Source organism: Eleutherodactylus coqui, chromosome 8 (genome assembly GCF_035609145.1).
Source record: "Eleutherodactylus coqui strain aEleCoq1 chromosome 8, aEleCoq1.hap1, whole genome shotgun sequence".
NCBI classification, from domain to species: domain Eukaryota; kingdom Metazoa; phylum Chordata; class Amphibia; order Anura; family Eleutherodactylidae; genus Eleutherodactylus; species Eleutherodactylus coqui.
In genome coordinates this window covers 38,949,815-38,967,619 of record NC_089844.1, presented here as the reverse complement: position 1 = coordinate 38,967,619, position 17,805 = coordinate 38,949,815, and the positions used below count along the sequence as shown (strand labels likewise).

At 45.9% G+C, this 17,805-nt stretch overlaps 1 protein-coding gene across 1 annotated transcript; it reads right to left on the bottom strand.

Annotated features, from left to right (window-relative positions):
* Positions 1-4,546: 4,546 nt before the first annotated feature.
* On the bottom strand, positions 4,547-15,922 carry LOC136577465 (uncharacterized). Its single transcript, XM_066577364.1, has 2 exons — positions 15,349-15,922; positions 4,547-5,433 (listed from the first exon to the last, which is right to left on the bottom strand). The coding sequence occupies exons 1-2, from the start codon at positions 15,894-15,896 to the stop codon at positions 4,797-4,799; spliced, it is 1,185 nt and encodes a 394-aa protein (XP_066433461.1). The 5' UTR covers positions 15,897-15,922; the 3' UTR covers positions 4,547-4,796.
* Positions 15,923-17,805: the final 1,883 nt, after the last annotated feature.

Here is a 17,805-nt window from a genome sequence, read left to right as displayed (position 1 = left end):
CTATTGCTTTCAATGCTGCTGCCGGCCCCATTATAAGCAATGGGAGAACTCTTTGATCCTCTGTATAGAACATATGAAACAAATTAGGCTAAGTAGCCATTTCAATGTACGGGGCGGTGGGCTTTTTTTGCGCATTATTTGTGCAAGCATAGATTACAGTTAAAACGCAGTTGCACATGCAAATACGTAACGCTGAATGCACCAAAACACGGTGCAAATAGGCCTAAGGGTGCGTTCACACGAGTGTGTTTTGGTGCGCACAAACGCACACACAAAAAACACACTTCTATTCGCAACAATACATTCCCTATGGTGTGTTCACATGTCCGTGCTTTATAGGCGTGTGCCTGCAAAGATAGGACATGCACGCATTGTTTTCAATGGAGCTGCTGCTGCTGCTGGCGGCTACATTGAAGACAACGGTCTGCTGGCACCCCTGAATTGTTTTTCAGTCAAGGGCTTTACATATAAGCTCTTCCCTAAAAAAAGAAACATTTTAGTGTTTAAAAAAAAAAAAAAAAAATTACTTACCTGTCGTCCGCTGCTGTGTCTCCCACCGGGATGAAGAACACATCTGCATGCGGTAGATGTTTCCTTCATCCCCACTAGTAAAATAATTCCCTGCTGCTACATCTACCACATTTGTGGCAGATGCAGCAGAGGAATTCTTCAATTCTCAACTGCAGCTGTCACACATGTCAGCTGCGGTAGAGGATTCTGCTGCCAGCGATTGATTTCAGGGAAGGGCTTTAAATATAAGGCCTATGATCGCTTTTTGCGTACTTTGCCCTGTCTGTGTTTAAAAAAAAAAAAATATATATATTTTTAAAATCGCACATTAGGTATCATCATATTCATGACGACCTATATAATAAACTAGCTGGTATGCCCGGCTTCGCCTGGGAAGAATATAACTCACCTCTGTGTGTATATACTGAGGAGAATGTATCTGAGTTAATCTGTTACAGGTGTTTACCTGTTTGCACTGAAAATTTAATGAAGTCATGGTTACTTCAGAGGAACCGAGGAATAAAAATATGTATACACATAGAGGAGCGTTAGATTCTCCTCAGACTGCATGTACTGATGTCCCTGTGCAGAATGTGCCACCTCTCTCACTCTCCTCCCTTTTTACCCTTAAAGGGGTTGTCCCGCGGCAGCAAGTGGGTCTATACACTTCTGTATGGCCATATTAATGCACTTTGTAATGTACATTGTGCATTAATTATGAGCCATACAGAAGTTATCAAAAGTTTTATACTTACCTGCTCCGTTGCTGGCGTCCTCGTCTCCATGGTGCCGACTAATTTTCGGCCTCCGATGGCCAAATTAGCCGCGCTTGCGCAGTCCGGGTCTTCTCCTGTCTTCAATGGGGCCGCTCGTGCAGAATGCCGGCTCCGTTGTAGCTCCGCCCCGTCACGTGCCGATTCCATCCAATCAGGAGGCTGGAATCGGCAATGGACCGCACAGAAGAGCTGCGGTCCACGGCCGCCGGGGTCCTGCTCCCTCCATCTTCAGCAGGTAAGTATGAAGACGCCGGACCGCCGGGATTCAGGTAAGCACTCTCCGTTTGTTTTTTTTTAACCCCTGCATCGGGGTTGTCTCGCGCCGAACGGGGGGGGGGGGGGGGGGGGGGGGGGGTTAAAAAAAAAAAAAAACCTGTTTCGGCGCGGGACAACCCCTTTAAAGGTAACACCCCTTTTATTCAAATTTGCCCCCAGATTGGAGGTTGCAGCCCCTTCATACCTTTTAAAGGGATGCTCCATCCCTGCAGTCCATGGCGCCTTCCTCATGTACTTTACAGCCTTTCAGTATAGACACACAGAGGTGAGGTGGATTCTCCTCAGTATATACACATAGAGGTGAGGTGGATTCTCCTCAGTATATACGCACAGAGGTAAGGTGGATTCTCCTCAGTATATACGCATAGAGGTGAGGTGGATTCTCCTCAGTATATACGCATAGAGGTGAGGTGGATTCTCCTCGGTATACGCACACAGAGGTGAGGTGGGTTCTCCTCGGTATACGCACACAGGGGTGAGGTGGGTTCTCCTCGGTATACGCACACAGGGGTGAGGTGGGTTCTCCTCGGTATACGCACACAGGGGTGAGGTGGGTTCTCCTCGGTATACGCACACAGGGGTGAGGTGGGTTCTCCTCGGTATACGCACACAGGGGTGAGGTGGGTTCTCCTCGGCATACGCACACCGAGGGGGAGGTAAATATACAGAGAGGTCAAATTAATAACAGGTAACTAATAATAATAAGTATTTTTAAAAATTCCCTTTCCCATTAAAATTCTAAACAATAAAAAATGACCATAATTGCTACTGCAATGTCCTTAAAAGTCTGAGCTAATAAAAAGACTGCATTATTAATCCTCCACAGTGAACACCATGACCTGGGTATTCCAGAGTTGTTTCCTGCTGATGACCCGTAAACTCTTCCCCCTTACACCCCTTTTCCAACCCATTACCTTTGTCCTTAAATAAAACACAAACAACTATTTCTCCGGATGATTTTGGCCACTTTTATTACACACCATATTTAACATATATAATTCTTTTAACGAGAAAATCATTAAAATGCCACCTACAAGGAGAGGTCCTTAGAGCCCCAAAATCTGGCGTCACAACTTTAAAGGTAAATATCCCATTTACCTTCAACCACTCTCCACAGGCTTAGAGACCTCACTATCCCTTATAAGTAAGGCTAACTAATAACATCCACCAACTGTGAGGGACTCATCCATCTCAGAGCCACAAAGCGCCAGACCCCTCCACACTCCTTCTAATCAGGGGAGGAAGGTGGGCTATCCCCACCCTTACTCCACCCCCCCCCCCCCCAACCAATTTTAGAAACGACTCCAAGAACCACCCCACCCGCCAACCTGCTGTCATAGTATATTAAAATGGCCAACATATTCCTTTCCCTGCATTTTTATACTGTCAACCTCCCTATTTAATAAACAACATAAGGGCGGGAGGGTGGGTCTTCCTAGATTTTCTCCTTCTTAACTGCCTTTCCCCGCCCTTTTTCCTCCTCCTATTAACTCTTATTTTCCCACTCTCTGTAAACCATGTCATGTGGGCCTTCACCACAGCCTTTACTTTACATTAAGTGAAAAAAGAAAACTATAAATACCAGAATTGTGGTGTTTTGGGCACCCTGTCTCCCAAAAACAATGGAATAAAAAGTGATCAAAAATATGTACTCTGTAATGGTGCCAATAAAACTACATTTGGGGTCACCCTGGACTCTGACTTCTCCTTTACCCCCCACATCCAATTTCCGGCCCGAACATGCCACCTGCAGCTCAAGAATATTGCTAAAATCCATCAGTTCCTTACCACGGACAAGCTAAAGACACTTGTGGTCACCCTCATCCACTCCTGACTCGATTACTGTAACTCGCTACTCATTGGCCTTCCCCGCAGCAGACTCTCCCCTCTCTAATCCATACCAAACACGGCCGCAAGACTAATTTTTCTATCCAGTCGTTATTCAGACGCCTCTGCACTATGCCAGTCGCTGCATTGGCTTCCCATCCACTGCAGAACTAAATTTAAACTCATTACCACATCCACAAAGATTTGCATGGCGCTGCGCCACCATACATCGCCTCCCTCCTGACCTTACACCACCCAGCCTGCTCACTCCAATCCGCTAACACATTCAGACTAAATGCCCCTCTATAACGGACTTCACCAGAGCAGCACCCATCCTCTGGAACGCTCTACCCCAAGGCATCCAGACGATCCCCGATGCACAAAATTTCAGACAGGCCCTAAAAACGCGCCTCTTCAGGGAGGTATACAAAATCTACTGACCCTGTCCCCCTGCACCTTCCCATGGCTCCCCACACCTTCCACCCTGCTTATTGCATATGACCACCAACCCTGCACCTCCTTACTGCCCCCACCCAGTTTGCTTCCTAATAACTGATTTCCACATGTAATTCCCGTACTGCTTGTGTTCCCCGGTGCCTTATCTCTCCCCCCCCCCCCCCACCATGTACCTCCTGTATCACCCCCACACCTTTGTTTCAAACTGATTGTATACCACATGTAATCTAGTGTTTTTGTCTGCGTTCTCACTGCTTGAAAGCGCTGTGGAATAAGTTGGCGCTAAAGAAATAACGATTATTATTAACTACAGCCTGCACTGCAAAAGGAAAAAGTCCTCTCACTGCCCAATTGGTGCAAAAAATATAAATGATATAGGCCTCAGAATATGGCGACAAGGTATTTTTTAAAATAATGTTTTTAGAAGTAGTAAGCCATAAAAAAAATCTATAAATTTGATGATATTGCTGTAATTGTACTGGATTGCAGAATAAAGTGAACATGTCATTTTTACTGCACTTGTTCTCAGTAAGAGAAACCAAGTCATCTTGTAGACAGGATACCTTTTAATGGCTAACAAAAATACATCATGTTCTAGCCAGCTTTCAAACTCTGCGTAGGTTCGAAAGCTCGCTATAACATCATGAATTTTTGTTAGCCATTAAAAGGTATCCTATGTGAAAAACAAAGTCTCTGTTGTTCTTTTCCATTTTACCCACTTTAAAAGTTCTAAGGGCTGCAGCCATTAAGAGAAGTTGAGGGTGCCCAAGATGAACTTTTGCACCCGGGCCACTGGCATAACTGTAGGAGATGCGGTTGCACCCGGGCAACTGGAGCCTAAGGCAGCCCATAAGGCCGCTCTTCTCCAAATAGGAAGCCCAGTACTATGAATAAAGCATTATAGTTGGGGGCCCTGTTAAAGGTTTTGCATTGGGGCCCAGGAGCTTCAAGTTACACCTCTGACCTGGGCCCATGAGCCTTTAGCCCTTGCACCTCGGGTAACCTTTCCCTTAACTGTAACCCCATTAAAGATTCCCGGCACACAGAGTACTTGTTTTCCTCTCCACAGCAGGAGTAGGAACCCTCCACGTAGGGTTCCCGATGCACCATCCAATGCTCAAATGCAGCACAAATGTCATCGGCCGTCATTGGATCCCATTTCTGCTGCCCGGTGGGATCTTTAGGGCTACTTGTCTCAAGGATATGACTATAGCCCAACATTTGTGATGCACAGAGAATCAATGATCCAAAGCGAGATCCAGGCCATAGCTGGTCGCTTTGTTTCCAGAAGAAGGGGCAGAGATACATGACACTCTTCTCCGGGTCTCCTGGGTAGGCGTTGAGAACTTCATTTTTTGGCTTATTATCACATTTAAATGTCACCATGTCCAGTTTCTTCATTAGGTCTGCTAGGAGCGATGTGGTGATTAAGGGGACTGTTTCCATGGCTTGCTGTAGACGTATCAGTAGTCCATCATCTACAATGAGCCCCTTGTTCCACGCGTCAAACAAGATCTTTTGAGTTGCCTTTCTAGAATTTTCTGCAATTTCTTTTTGCTCTTCGTCTATTTTGCAATGTAGAAAGTACCTAAACGGGAAATATAGTTCACAAGACGTAAAGGGAATTTGTCATCAAAAAATGTTCTAAATCACATTTTTGAGTTAAACTTTTTTATTAAATAATTTTTGATGTTTTTTTGTTTCTTTTGCTTTTTTAATTTTCAGTCACAATCTATATATAAAAAACTAAATCTTAAACTTCTGCATTTTTCACACAGACCACAGAACCTACTACTCTACTGCCACTTTCTGTTCTGTAGAGAAAGCTTTGAACCAGTCATCTCACTAACATCATGCTCCACCCCTGATCACATGACTGATGCTCATCCCGAGTGAACGACTTACATGTCCCGCCCCCTGATCACATGACAGTGACGTCATCAAAGGTCCTGCATCCTTGTGCAGATTATGGGCAGGCTACAAACCCCCTAGAGCTTCAGTTGCTATGGAATACTAATAACACCTAGCCGGACAGCAGCTGTGTGCATGCAGGACCTGTGATAATGTCACTGTCGTCATCAGGGGCAGAGCATATAACTTCCCCACTGGGGATGAAGGACCTTGATGATGTTACCATTATGAGATATGGGGTGGAGCATGTATATCACTCACAAACCCACTAACTCACGGACGGACAGGTGGTCGTTAGTAATTTGATGGTTGCCCCGTCTCCTTCCCTAATTCTAGCAAAATGTTAAGGAGTTAAAAAATTCTGCACAAAACATTTCTGATTTGGGCAGTAAAGTTTTTTAGGCCGATGAATGAATTTTTTTTCTTTTTATCTTTTTTGTTAAATATCACTTTGCAAATATTTTATCATTTTTCTCGAACGTAAAAAAAAATCTGCCAAACTTTGTCAGAGATGAATAAGCAGGTTCAACTGATGCATTTCAGGCTTTTTCAGGAAGGGTCCTTTTACATGGAGTGAGAAATCATTCCAACAAGGGGGTGATGAGTAATTTGCTTTAAAATGCAATCCGTTTCCACACGCAGGTAATGGGCTATAGTCGGTCGTTGGTGGTTCAGGAGTCTGTACAAGCGCGTGAGAGTGGCTGAACAATCGCTGTTTACATGTAACGACCTGTGAATGCCGGAACAATGATTTTTATGTCTGCGTAAAATGCTCAACGATCGATCAGTGAATTAATTATTGTTCATCGTTGACTGTGTTTACACTAAATGATTATTCTTCAAATTTGCACAATCTAGTGATTTCTTTTTTTAACACTAATTGTTACATGCAAAAGGGCCCTAAATAAATATAAAGAGGTAATCCATGAGTTGGTAGAGTTACGACAAAACCAAAATTATGTATATATGTATTTTCTTTAGTTTTTTTTTTTTTACCTTTGTATAATAAAATCCTATCTTTTTTTATAATCCCCCTTTTTTATCTTTTTATTTTATTATTTTTAGAAATTCTTCTCTTTTTTTTTCTTTCTTAGCATCTCTGCATAACTTTTTTTATTTTTTCATTGACTGAGCTCTATGAGGGCTTGTTTTTTGCATGATGAGCTGTACTTTTTATTAGTACCATTTTGGGGTACATACAGCTTTTTTGTGGGAGGTGAAATGAACAAAATAAACATTTTCTCTGTTTTTTTAATTTTTTTTTTCTCCGTGCAGAATAAACAGTGTACTTAATTCATTGTAAAGGGTGTTACAGGATGCAGAGTTTTTAAGGGATGAAAGTAGGCAAAAAGGTGGGTCTTTTTATTGTTAATTTTTTCCACCTTTTTTTCCCCCTCTATTTTTATTTATTTATTTTTACCCATTTTTTATGTCCGTTTAGGGGACTTGAACCCATGATCATATGATCGCTATGATAATATGTAGTACCCCAGAGTTGGGTACTCCCGCACTCTCTGTTTCAGCTATCAGGCCCTAAGGTGATGTGTGATCAGTGTGAAATGTTATGATGTTATTGTTCTTCTTCCATTTTTATTGTGTGTATGGGCCTTTAAATGGTCAATGATAGATTTAATTGAAAGTGTTCCGACAACCCAGTGTTTCCCAAACTCCAGTCCTCATGGATCACCGCAGGTCATGTTTTCTGGTTTTCCTCAGTATTGCACAGGTGATGTAATTATTGTCGGCACTTCAGACATTACCACCGGTGTTCTTACTATAGGTTATCCAGAAAACATGACCTGTGGGGAGTCCCTGAGGACTGGAATTTGGGAAATACTGCTACAACCTAACTCTGCATGACTTTGCAGAATTCCTCCTAACCACCTTCTATGCCTGTCAATCACCCCTAGCTAGCTCAAGGATTGGATAGTTAGCTTTCTCCTAGCTCAGGATTGGGTGAGAGAGCGGGTATAAGAGAGGGAGTGGGCAAGGTTAATCAGTCTAGTACAGGCCTGGAGAGAGTGTAGCCTGGGGAAGCGTGAAATCATCTAAAGCCTCATGTCCACGGGCAGGTCGGAGTCTGCATGTGGGAGCCCACAGGGGAATCTGACCCTGCTTACCTGTTCGGGAATTATTGTTTCTGTACTGCAGATGTGTGTGGAAGAGGGTGTTTTTTTTTTGTTTGTTTTTTTTTTTTAAACTCCTGCTTTCCCACAGAATCCGTGGCCCGTCCACAATATCTGGGCCATGGATCAGGCAGCTTCCTTTGACTTCAGAATACGGCGACGGCTCCTATAATATGGCGCGTGTCTGCTAAACTCCCACCCCTTCTCTCCGCCCCTTGCTGGCTGTCTGTAATGGGAGGGGGCACAACAGGCCGGGAGCTAGTGTGCTAGACTCCCACTCCCTTCCCTCTTCGCTCCTTGTCGGCTGTCTGCAATGGGAGGGGGCAGGACAGGGCGGGAGCTAGAGTGCCAAGCTCCTGTCGTGTCCTGCCCCCTACCATTGCAGACAGCCGACAAGGGGTGGAGAGGGGGTGAGAGTTTAGCACACTATCTCCCGCCCCCTCTCTTACTTACAGACAGAGATGGTGAGTCAGTTTGGCAGAGCTAAACTGTCTCCCCCACCCCCCCTCGCCCGACAGTATTCCTGGTGCAGCGTATAATCGCCACACTCAGCCGTCTGAACAAGCGTTAAAATGGGAGTTGCAGCCATGATTTGGTCATGGCTGCCTCTCGTTTACGCGATTTACGGTGCGCTGTGGCCATGACACGGCCAGCCGAAAATCCCTATACCCATGTGAATGAAGCCTATCAGCCACATTTTCATGGCTGGACAATATACGCCACCCATCTGGGGCATTGGTTTCAAATGCAGATGGGCGATTTGCCTTTGCATAAAAACAGCCGGTCTGCAAAGATAGCACGGTGCGCATTCCAGCGGGGAAAGATAATTCTGGAGATATCTTTTCCGGCTGGTCCCATAGACTCCTTGGGTGCTGCCGGAGAAGGGAGGTGGGAGGGAGTTTAGCAGCATCTCACCTAACCTCCGACATCCTTCCTTCCTCTTTCTGCTCTTGCCAGCTATCTGCAACGGGAGGGGGCGGGATGCAGTGGGAGCTAGTGTGCTAAGCTCCCGCCCCCTCCCCTTGCGGACATGCGGCGAGGGGGCGGAGAGGGGGAGGCAGTTTAGCAGAGCTAAACTGTCTTCCCCTTCCTTGCAGTATTCTGGGTGCGGCGTATAAGCGCTGCACTCAGCCGTCTGAACAGGTGTTAAAACGCCCGTGTGAATGAGCCCTAAGTGTGTTAAAGTGCTTTTAGATTCAACAATATTGTAAAAAAAAAAAAATCATTCAAATGAGTGAACGTGAGTGGTAATCGTTCGGTCTAAACACGAGCCAATGACTGAATGACGAACGATAATCGTTCACATTTTGTTCACCATTCATTTTATGCCAGCATAAAAATCGTTGTTTGCTCTTTCACTTATTGTCCGGTTTATCCAGCAATCATTCATTCGTCTCATTCGCTTATATAGGGAATGTTTAAGAATGATTGATTCTCATTTGAACAAATCAAAAATGCATCTGCTTGTACAAATGAGTCAGCGGTGACGTCACTCGCCCGTTCACACGAGAATCGTCTCGTGTAGGAGGACCCTTACTGTGGGTGTGCCACTCCATATACTGCATGCAGCCTGTGCACACTGCTCATCCCAGCTACAGGTATTACTCTGGACGTATTGTACATAAGGCCAGCTGCACACGACCGGATTTGAGTTGCGGAACCCGCGGTCGTCACCGATGCAGGACAATCTGTGGCATTCCGCATCCATTAACAGAAATAGAACATTCGCATGTCCGCTCACACGAAATCAAATCGCAGCATGTTCTGTTTTTGGCCGTGTTCTGGATGGACGGTTTCCATTGAAGTTAATAGAAGCTGTCCAACATCCAGCCTATCCATTCCGGATTGGCTGCGGGTACCCACATCATCGCCTAGTGACGGCGCAGGAAAGCCAGTGATTCGAGAAAACAATCTGTACTGCGCATGTCCGACAGCCAGCCGCCGGATCCATCTGCAATACAGATTTTTACAGGTACAAGAGGACGTCGGCCGGTCATAGGGTTAGATTCTGCTGTGGGCTCCGACCGGTTCGTGTGCAGCCGGCCTAACACGGACAGTGGGCAATGCTTATTGAAGATGCGAATTATTGGACCAACGCGTTTCCACTATCATTATAGCTTGCTCAGCGGTCCGTTAATAATTTTTTCAAAGTATCCAATGTGGATTAAAAATTCTTTTGCTTTTCTTACTTTATTTTACTTAGGCCTCATGTCCACGGGTGGATCGGATTCCGCATGTGGAAGCCCACAGCGGTATCCGACACTGCCTACCCGTCCAGGTCTTCTATTTTCCTCACTGCGGAAGTACCGGCCGATGGGCCGTCACATGTGCGCAGTGGAGTTTTTTTGTTTTTTTTTCAAACTCCTTTCTCGCAGAATTCACGGCAATTGAGTTGCGGACGGGCTGCGGATCGGACAGCTTCCAGTGACTTCAATGGAAGCCATCCGTGTGGGAACCGCACTAAAATGGAGCATGCTGCGATTTTGTTTCCTGGACCAAAAGGACCGCAAAACAAATCCGCATGCTTTAATTCACGTGCGGACGCCATGTATCCCTATGGGCAGCTTGATTTGCTCTTCCGCATGGGTGACCTGCGCCGATTTCGCAAATCAGATCCGTCGGTGGACATTGGGCCTAACACTTATATAAAAAAGGAGATTTTGTGAAACCTGGAGGTTTTTATTTGGAGCCGCAGCTATGTAGAAGTTTCTGGAAGGTCTCCAGTCTCTTTTTCTCTTACCCGGATCTACCCCTGTGTGGAGCCAATAGTTCTCTACAGTCCAAAAATAAGGTAAATAGCTAGCACTTCTAGCTGTTGGGAATTAGGGTGGGCTCACATGAGCGTATGGTCACAGAATGTTACGCGTGTGAAATTTGCGCATGTAATACTCTACCATTTTGCTGCTCACATGAAGTGCGTGAAATACATGCGCAAGAAAAATTGCAGCTTGTTCTATCTTGGAGCGGATTACGCACGCATACATGGCAGATGCATGGCAATTAGCGGCATGCGCACGTCTCTTGCGAGCGACACACAGCGAATTACACTCATGTGAGCCCAGCCTCATGAATTCATAGGGGTTTGGGCTAATCTGGAGATGACACCTCAGTGTTGGTGAGGTCAGCCCCTGTTCTTCACTCCACGGCACTCTAAACTATTATACCATTCCCAAATTATGTTTGGTTTGGAAGTAACACTCCATATTCCTGGAGTCTCAGACTGGTCTTATGTAACGCCCAATGCCAATAGGGACTCTAGTTTACTGACGTCAGCAATCAGAGAGGCTCCAACTTACTGACGTCGGCAATCGGAGGGCCTCTACCTTACTGACGTCGGCAATCGGAGGGCCTCTACCTTACTGACGTCGGCAATCGGAGGGCCTCTACCTTACTGACGTCGGCAATCGGAGGGCCTCTACCTTACTGACGTCGGCAATCGGAGGGCCTCTACCTTACTGACGTCGGCAATCGCAGGGCCTCTACCTTACTGACGTCGGCAATCGGAGGGCCTCTACCTTACTGACGTCGGCAATCGCAGGGCCTCTACCTTACTGACGTCGGCAATCGCAGGGCCTCTACCTTACTGACGTCGGCAATCGCAGGGCCTCTACCTTACTGACGTCGGCAATCGCAGGGCCTCTACCTTACTGACGTCGGCAATCGCAGGGCCTCTACCTTACTGACGTCGGCAATCGCAGGGCCTCTACCTTACTGACGTCGGCAATCGCAGGGCCTCTACCTTACTGACGTCGGCAATCGCAGGGCCTCTACCTTACTGACGTCGGCAATCGCAGGGCCTCTACCTTACTGACGTCGGCAATCGCAGGGCCTCTACCTTACTGACGTCGGCAATCGCAGGGCCTCTACCTTACTGACGTCGGCAATCGCAGGGCCTCTACCTTACTGACGTCGGCAATCGCAGGGCCTCTACCTTTCTGACGTCGGCAATCGCAGGGCCTCTACCTTTCTGACGTCGGCAATCGCAGGGCCTCTACCTTTCTGACGTCGGCAATCGCAGGGCCTCTACCTTTCTGACGTCGGCAATCGCAGGGCCTCTACCTTTCTGACGTCGGCAATCGCAGGGCCTCTACCTTTCTGACGTCGGCAATCGCAGGGCCTCTACCCTTCTGGCGTCGGCAATCGGAGGAGCTCTACCTTTCTGACGTCGGCAATCGGAGGAGCTCTACCTTTCTGACGTCGGCAATCGGAGGAGCTCTACCTTTCTGACGTCGGCAATCGGAGGAGCTCTACCTTTCTGACGTCGGCAATCGGAGGAGCTCTACCTTTCTGACGTCGGCAATCCGCGGGGCTTTAACTTACTGATGTCGGCAATACAAGGCGCTTTACCTTACTGACGTCAGCAATCAGAGGGGCTCTACCCTAGGGCTCCTGCCCACGGATGGACATTTGCTGCAGAACCTGCAGCAGGCGTCCGCACCGCGGATCCGCAGCAAATAGCGCCAATAGCATGCTATGGGAAATCGATTCTTTTTGCACACTAGTTGAAACCAGTTGCGGTTTCCGCAAGTGGAGAAAAAGTCGCAGCATGCTTAATTTTTTTTGCGGATTCACTGTGGACAGCTTCGATCAAAGTCAATGGCAGCCGTCTGATCTGCGGAAAGGTCGCAGGAAAAGCAAAAGTTTGAAAGAAAAAAGACCTGTACTGCGCATGACCAACGGCTCGCCGTGCGGACCATCCGCAGTACGGATTGAGAACCGAAAGTACAGGTAAGCGCAGACAGCACTGCTCCCAGGGCTGGATTCTGCACGCAGAATCCGGCCCTGCCGTTTGCAGGCAGCCCTACTGATGTCAGCAATCAGAGGGGCTCTACCTTACTGATGTTGGCAATCAGAGGGGCCCCACCTAACTGACAAACAATCAGAGGCCTACAAGTCATACTGGGATCCCAGTCACTTATCTTCTGTACTGTGTGCCCGGAGAACTCCACCTCGCTATTTCCACGGTTATCGGGAAACATTCCCATACCTGCAGTAAGTTCCTTAACCCCTTAAAGACATGGCCTATTTCGGCCATAGGAACGAAGAAAGCATCAATTCTGCCATTATTTTTTTACTGCTCTAATCATGCAGCATAAATGACAGGATACATTTTTTCTTGAACATTACAAAGATATCAAAATAATTTTTTTTTTTCTTTTTTAGGTTTTTCTACTTTTGCACAATAAAAAATCCCATCGTTGCATTCAAAGTCCCATAACTTTTATTTTTCCATATTCCATAAACGGAGCTCTGTGAGGCTTGTCTTTTGCGTGAAGAGTTGTATTTTTTATTGATAGCATTTACGGTACACGCAGCTTTTATGATAACTTTTATTGTGTTTTTTTGCGAGGCAAAATGAACAAAATAGCCATGTAGCCTCTGTTTGTTTTAGTTGTTTTTTTAAAATGTTTTTTGCCATATAGGATAAATAGTGTTTTCAATTTATTGTACAGGTAGGTACAAATGCAATTACACTAAATATGTGGGTTTAAAATTTTTTTTTTTATACAAACAGGACAAAGTGCACGAAAAGGGTGTTTTTACAATTTTTTTTTTTAATGCATTCTTTTTACAGCATTTTTCTTTTTTATTCATTTACATTTTTTATGTCCCTGTAGGGGGCTTGAACCATAAAATCTCTGATCACTCTGAACGTCTGTACTGCAGTGCATTATTGTTCACAATAGCAATCACAAGCCATGGCAACCCATCAGCCCACCGTGATTACATCGCGAAGGACTAATGATGTCACAGAAGGAGCGCACTCTGTGAATCCACAGCATTTGTACTATGTGTGAGGTCTAATAATTTGGTATAAGACATAACCTATAGACATTTATAATCACATGAGATGGATATCTGCCAAACTTCTTCATTTATTTATTAAAAACCAGCATATATGCACACGTTTCGAGGTCATTAGACCTGTTCCTCAGTACTTGCTGGGGACACACATCTGGATGCTCTCAAGGACACCCGTTAGCCTCCAGACATGTGTCCCCAGCAAAAACCGAGGAAGAGGTCTGATGACCTCGAAACGCGTATACATGCTGGTATATGATGTTATTTTGCATCACATAGAACACGGACACTGCGTCTGTGTCCTGTGTGATATGCGGGACACCCCACATTTGCATGTACTATTTTTGTGTGATAATTGCAAATAATGAGATCCATTTCTGTGTGTCTCGCTCAATAAAACTGTCCATGTAAATACGGTCTGACCATAATTTGACTTGATATACGTATCATAAGCTAAGCAAAAGACTATTTTGTGTGGATATCCCCTTTAAGGATGAGCATATTTGCGCAGCGTATTACACATGCAAATATTGCGCATGTAATACGCATCAAATAGAACCCATTGATTTCGATTTGCAATCACGTGAAAAAATACGCGGCATGACCTATCTTGGTGCACGAGCCCATAGAAATCAATGCGCTTGTGTAAATGCACACAACTACGGCCGGGCTCACACGAGCGGGTCAGATTCTGCTGTGAGTCAGTACAGGGTTTTTTTTTGGGGGGGGGGGGGGGTGTGTGTTAGTATTTCCAGCGCTGTTGCTTAGCGATGACGCAGGTACCCGCATCCCATACACGGGTCGCACGCCGTCATTGACATAAATGGAGGCTGTCCATGCAGATTCAGCGGTAAACAAGAGCATGCTGCGTTTTTTTTTTGGGTTTTTTTTTCCGCTCACAGAATACGTAATTTATACCTGCAAATATGTAGGAAAATGTGAAAATTCATGCCTTTCAAAGCCCGCATTTTGCCGCCGATCATCCAAACGGACGCTGATCACAGATTCCGCAATTCCAATCCAGTTGTGTGAGACCGGCACAAAATCTGTGTATTCGCTGCGCTTATGCTCATTAAAAAAAAAAATGTGATTTTGTGCGTTTTTTCTTTTTGCGTGTGTAAACACACGGCGCATTTGCGCACACATATGTGGGCATTAGTGCATTTAAGTGACGCAAATACTCTGTATACTTGCACGGTCATGTATATGAACCCTTAGAATATCGATTAGAGATGAGTGAGTATACTCACTAAGGCACATTATTCGAGCGAGTAGTGCCTTAGCCGAGTATCTCCCCACTCGTCTCTAAAGATTCGGGGGCCGGCGGGGGGTGGGGAGCGGCGGGGGAGAGCGGGGAGGAACGGAGGGGAGATCTCTCTTTCCCTCTCTCCCCCCGCTCCCCACTGCTCACCGCCGCAACTCACCTGTCACCCGCGCCGGCCCCCAAATCTTTAGAGATGAGCGGGGAGATACTCGGCTAAGGCACTACTCACTCCAGTAATGTGCCTTAGCGAGTATACTCGCTCATCTCTAATATAGATCTATATGATGTATTATTTTAACCCTTATGCTCCTGGGCCCCGATGCATAATCTGTACCCGGGCCCCACCTAGCGTATACCATCTATACTACCGGTGTCCTATGTGACAGACTATACTTCATACCTCATATCAGAGAGCTCACAGACGGAGTGTTCGGACGTCTCCCCACAACAGGTATAAGAATCATTCATATATTTTCCTTTATGTCCCATCCAGATTTCAAACGCCTCACAGATGTGATTGGCCGTTAGGACAAGTCTCCCATCCTCTTCCAATCCAGCCGTTAACCAGCTCTGATCGTAATCATGGTACCCCAGAATAAGAGCAGCCGCCTTGATTAATGCCCCTGGGCGGGAGACGTTTTTCAAGTTCTCATGTCTTTTCCAAAATCCTTTGTATAAGCCAATGACTTGCGCACTTGACGCCGGGTAGATGGCGCCCACGCCGTCCTCGTCCTGCTTGGGATTATATTTTAGGAACTCAACCTGCCGCAGCGTCTGTATGAGATCTTCTACCAGCTGTGGGCAGATCAGAGGAATGCTAGCTGCCTGAAGCCCATAATCTCTCCCCGGCTCTGCCAGCAGCAGCCCCTTCTTGTTCAGGGCGTCATGCAGAATAGTTAAGGTTCTGATATGAGCCTCCACCGCCATCCTGTTCTCAATCTCTGTCATAGGTTCCAGCTCAAAACCGTCATCCATGTCTGCTAGTCAGAGAGGCAAATCCCAATCTGACTGAGTCTTCACTTTCTAAACACTTTGAGCTTTCACTTTCCATTCATTGTAAGGGAGGTTGTAATTACCGCAGGAAAGAGAAACCAGAAACCTATAAAGCTTGTGACCATTTCTCAATGCTTCAGCACTCAGCAGTCTTCTCTCCGGGAAAATTTCCCCCAGAAAGTTTAAAAATTTTTTTTTTTTTTTTAGATTTTAAATCTACATCTCTAGTAAATATAGTTGGTGCGCAACTCAGGGGTTTTAAAGGGCACCTGTTATGCCCTAGAAGCCCCGAAAACTAAGAATATGGGCTCACAGGCTGCAGAGTTTGGGGCTTTGCTCCCCAGGGCGGACTCACATAGACATATATGGTGCCACTGGCGTAACTATGCGGGATGCGGTTGCACCCGGGCCCCATAATGCCTCTCTTCCCCATATAGGGAGCCCAGTACTATGAATAACACATTATAGTTGGCGGCCCTGTTACAGGTTTTGCATTGGAGCCCAGGAGGTTGAAGTTACGCCTCTGCGTTAGGCTGCCTGTCCACTGGTGTTTTTGCATTGCGTTCCCCACAGCAATAATCCAGCTGCAGGAAACGCAGTACACGCTTTCCATACTGTTGCTATAGGAAGCGCAGCCCCCCCTGTCCACGAGCGGAGAATCATAGCGATTCTCCACTTACGGCCGGCAAATCGAGGCATGCTGCTGTTGCGGCAAAAATATATGGCCGTCTAGGGAAAGCGGAGTGTATGTACCTTGTGAATGACGTCATATGACCCATGTTAGGGTGATAGCCTGCTGAGGGACAGCAGACTGTACCCTGTGACTGAAGTCTAGGTGACCCGTGCAGTAGGGCTGCTCACACCTAGAGTTCAGTACGTCATATGACGGAGGAATTAAATGACAGAGCCCACACAGTTATGGATTCCTCAAAGAATTCCCAACAAATCGATGTCGGGCTTCTTTATTTATAGCCCCCTTACATCGGGGTGTCGCAGCATCATTGGACAATTAACTATGCAGTTTATTGGTTAGTTTCCAATCCAACATTTCTCATAGGTCAACTTAACCCTTCTTCGTGTCCATTGTTTACATCTCATTAATCCAAGAAATATCATAGTTCTTTGCACAGTTCTCAGTCTGACCTCTGATTGGTTACTTCTCAGACATTACATGGCATTCAGTGGATACATTTTGATTCTTCATTTGCATACCTTCCAGAAACTTCCAAGTCAGCAGTGAATATCCTCTTAATTGAGTGCTGAGAGGCCCAAGTAGCTCGAAGTCCTTATTTTATCTCAGCATATGTGTTCCTTGTACTTTAGCTAAGCATGTGGTCGGCCATTTTGTGTAGACTCTGTGGCGTAATATTAAATATTACTTATATAACCACATTTACATACATATAGGCACACATACATACATGTGCACCTTCATATATACATACACATACATATGCACATATATATATACATACATGTATACCCATATATATACACATCCACATATTTGAACATTATTCTTTTATTCCTAGTGTGAGGAGTCAACCCCTCCCTTAGTATCTTGATATTTCTGGTAGGGCCCCTTCAGCTAACATGTGGAAGCTTCTTGATATTCTTATCTCATCTAGACATATGTCCCTAGTTTGTGAAGTAACTTCTCCTGGTATATTTCAATGGTGTCTCTCATTGCGCATTTTAAATTCATATAATTATTATAATACCTTACAATCAAATAATTTCCATTACACTGCGAATCGCCGCAATTCTCCTGCCAGATAGGCTCACGGCGGAGATCCGTCCGCTGGCTCCTGCTCCCAGTCGGTGGCTCCCGCGGCAGAGATCCGCCGCAGGGTATCGCAACGTC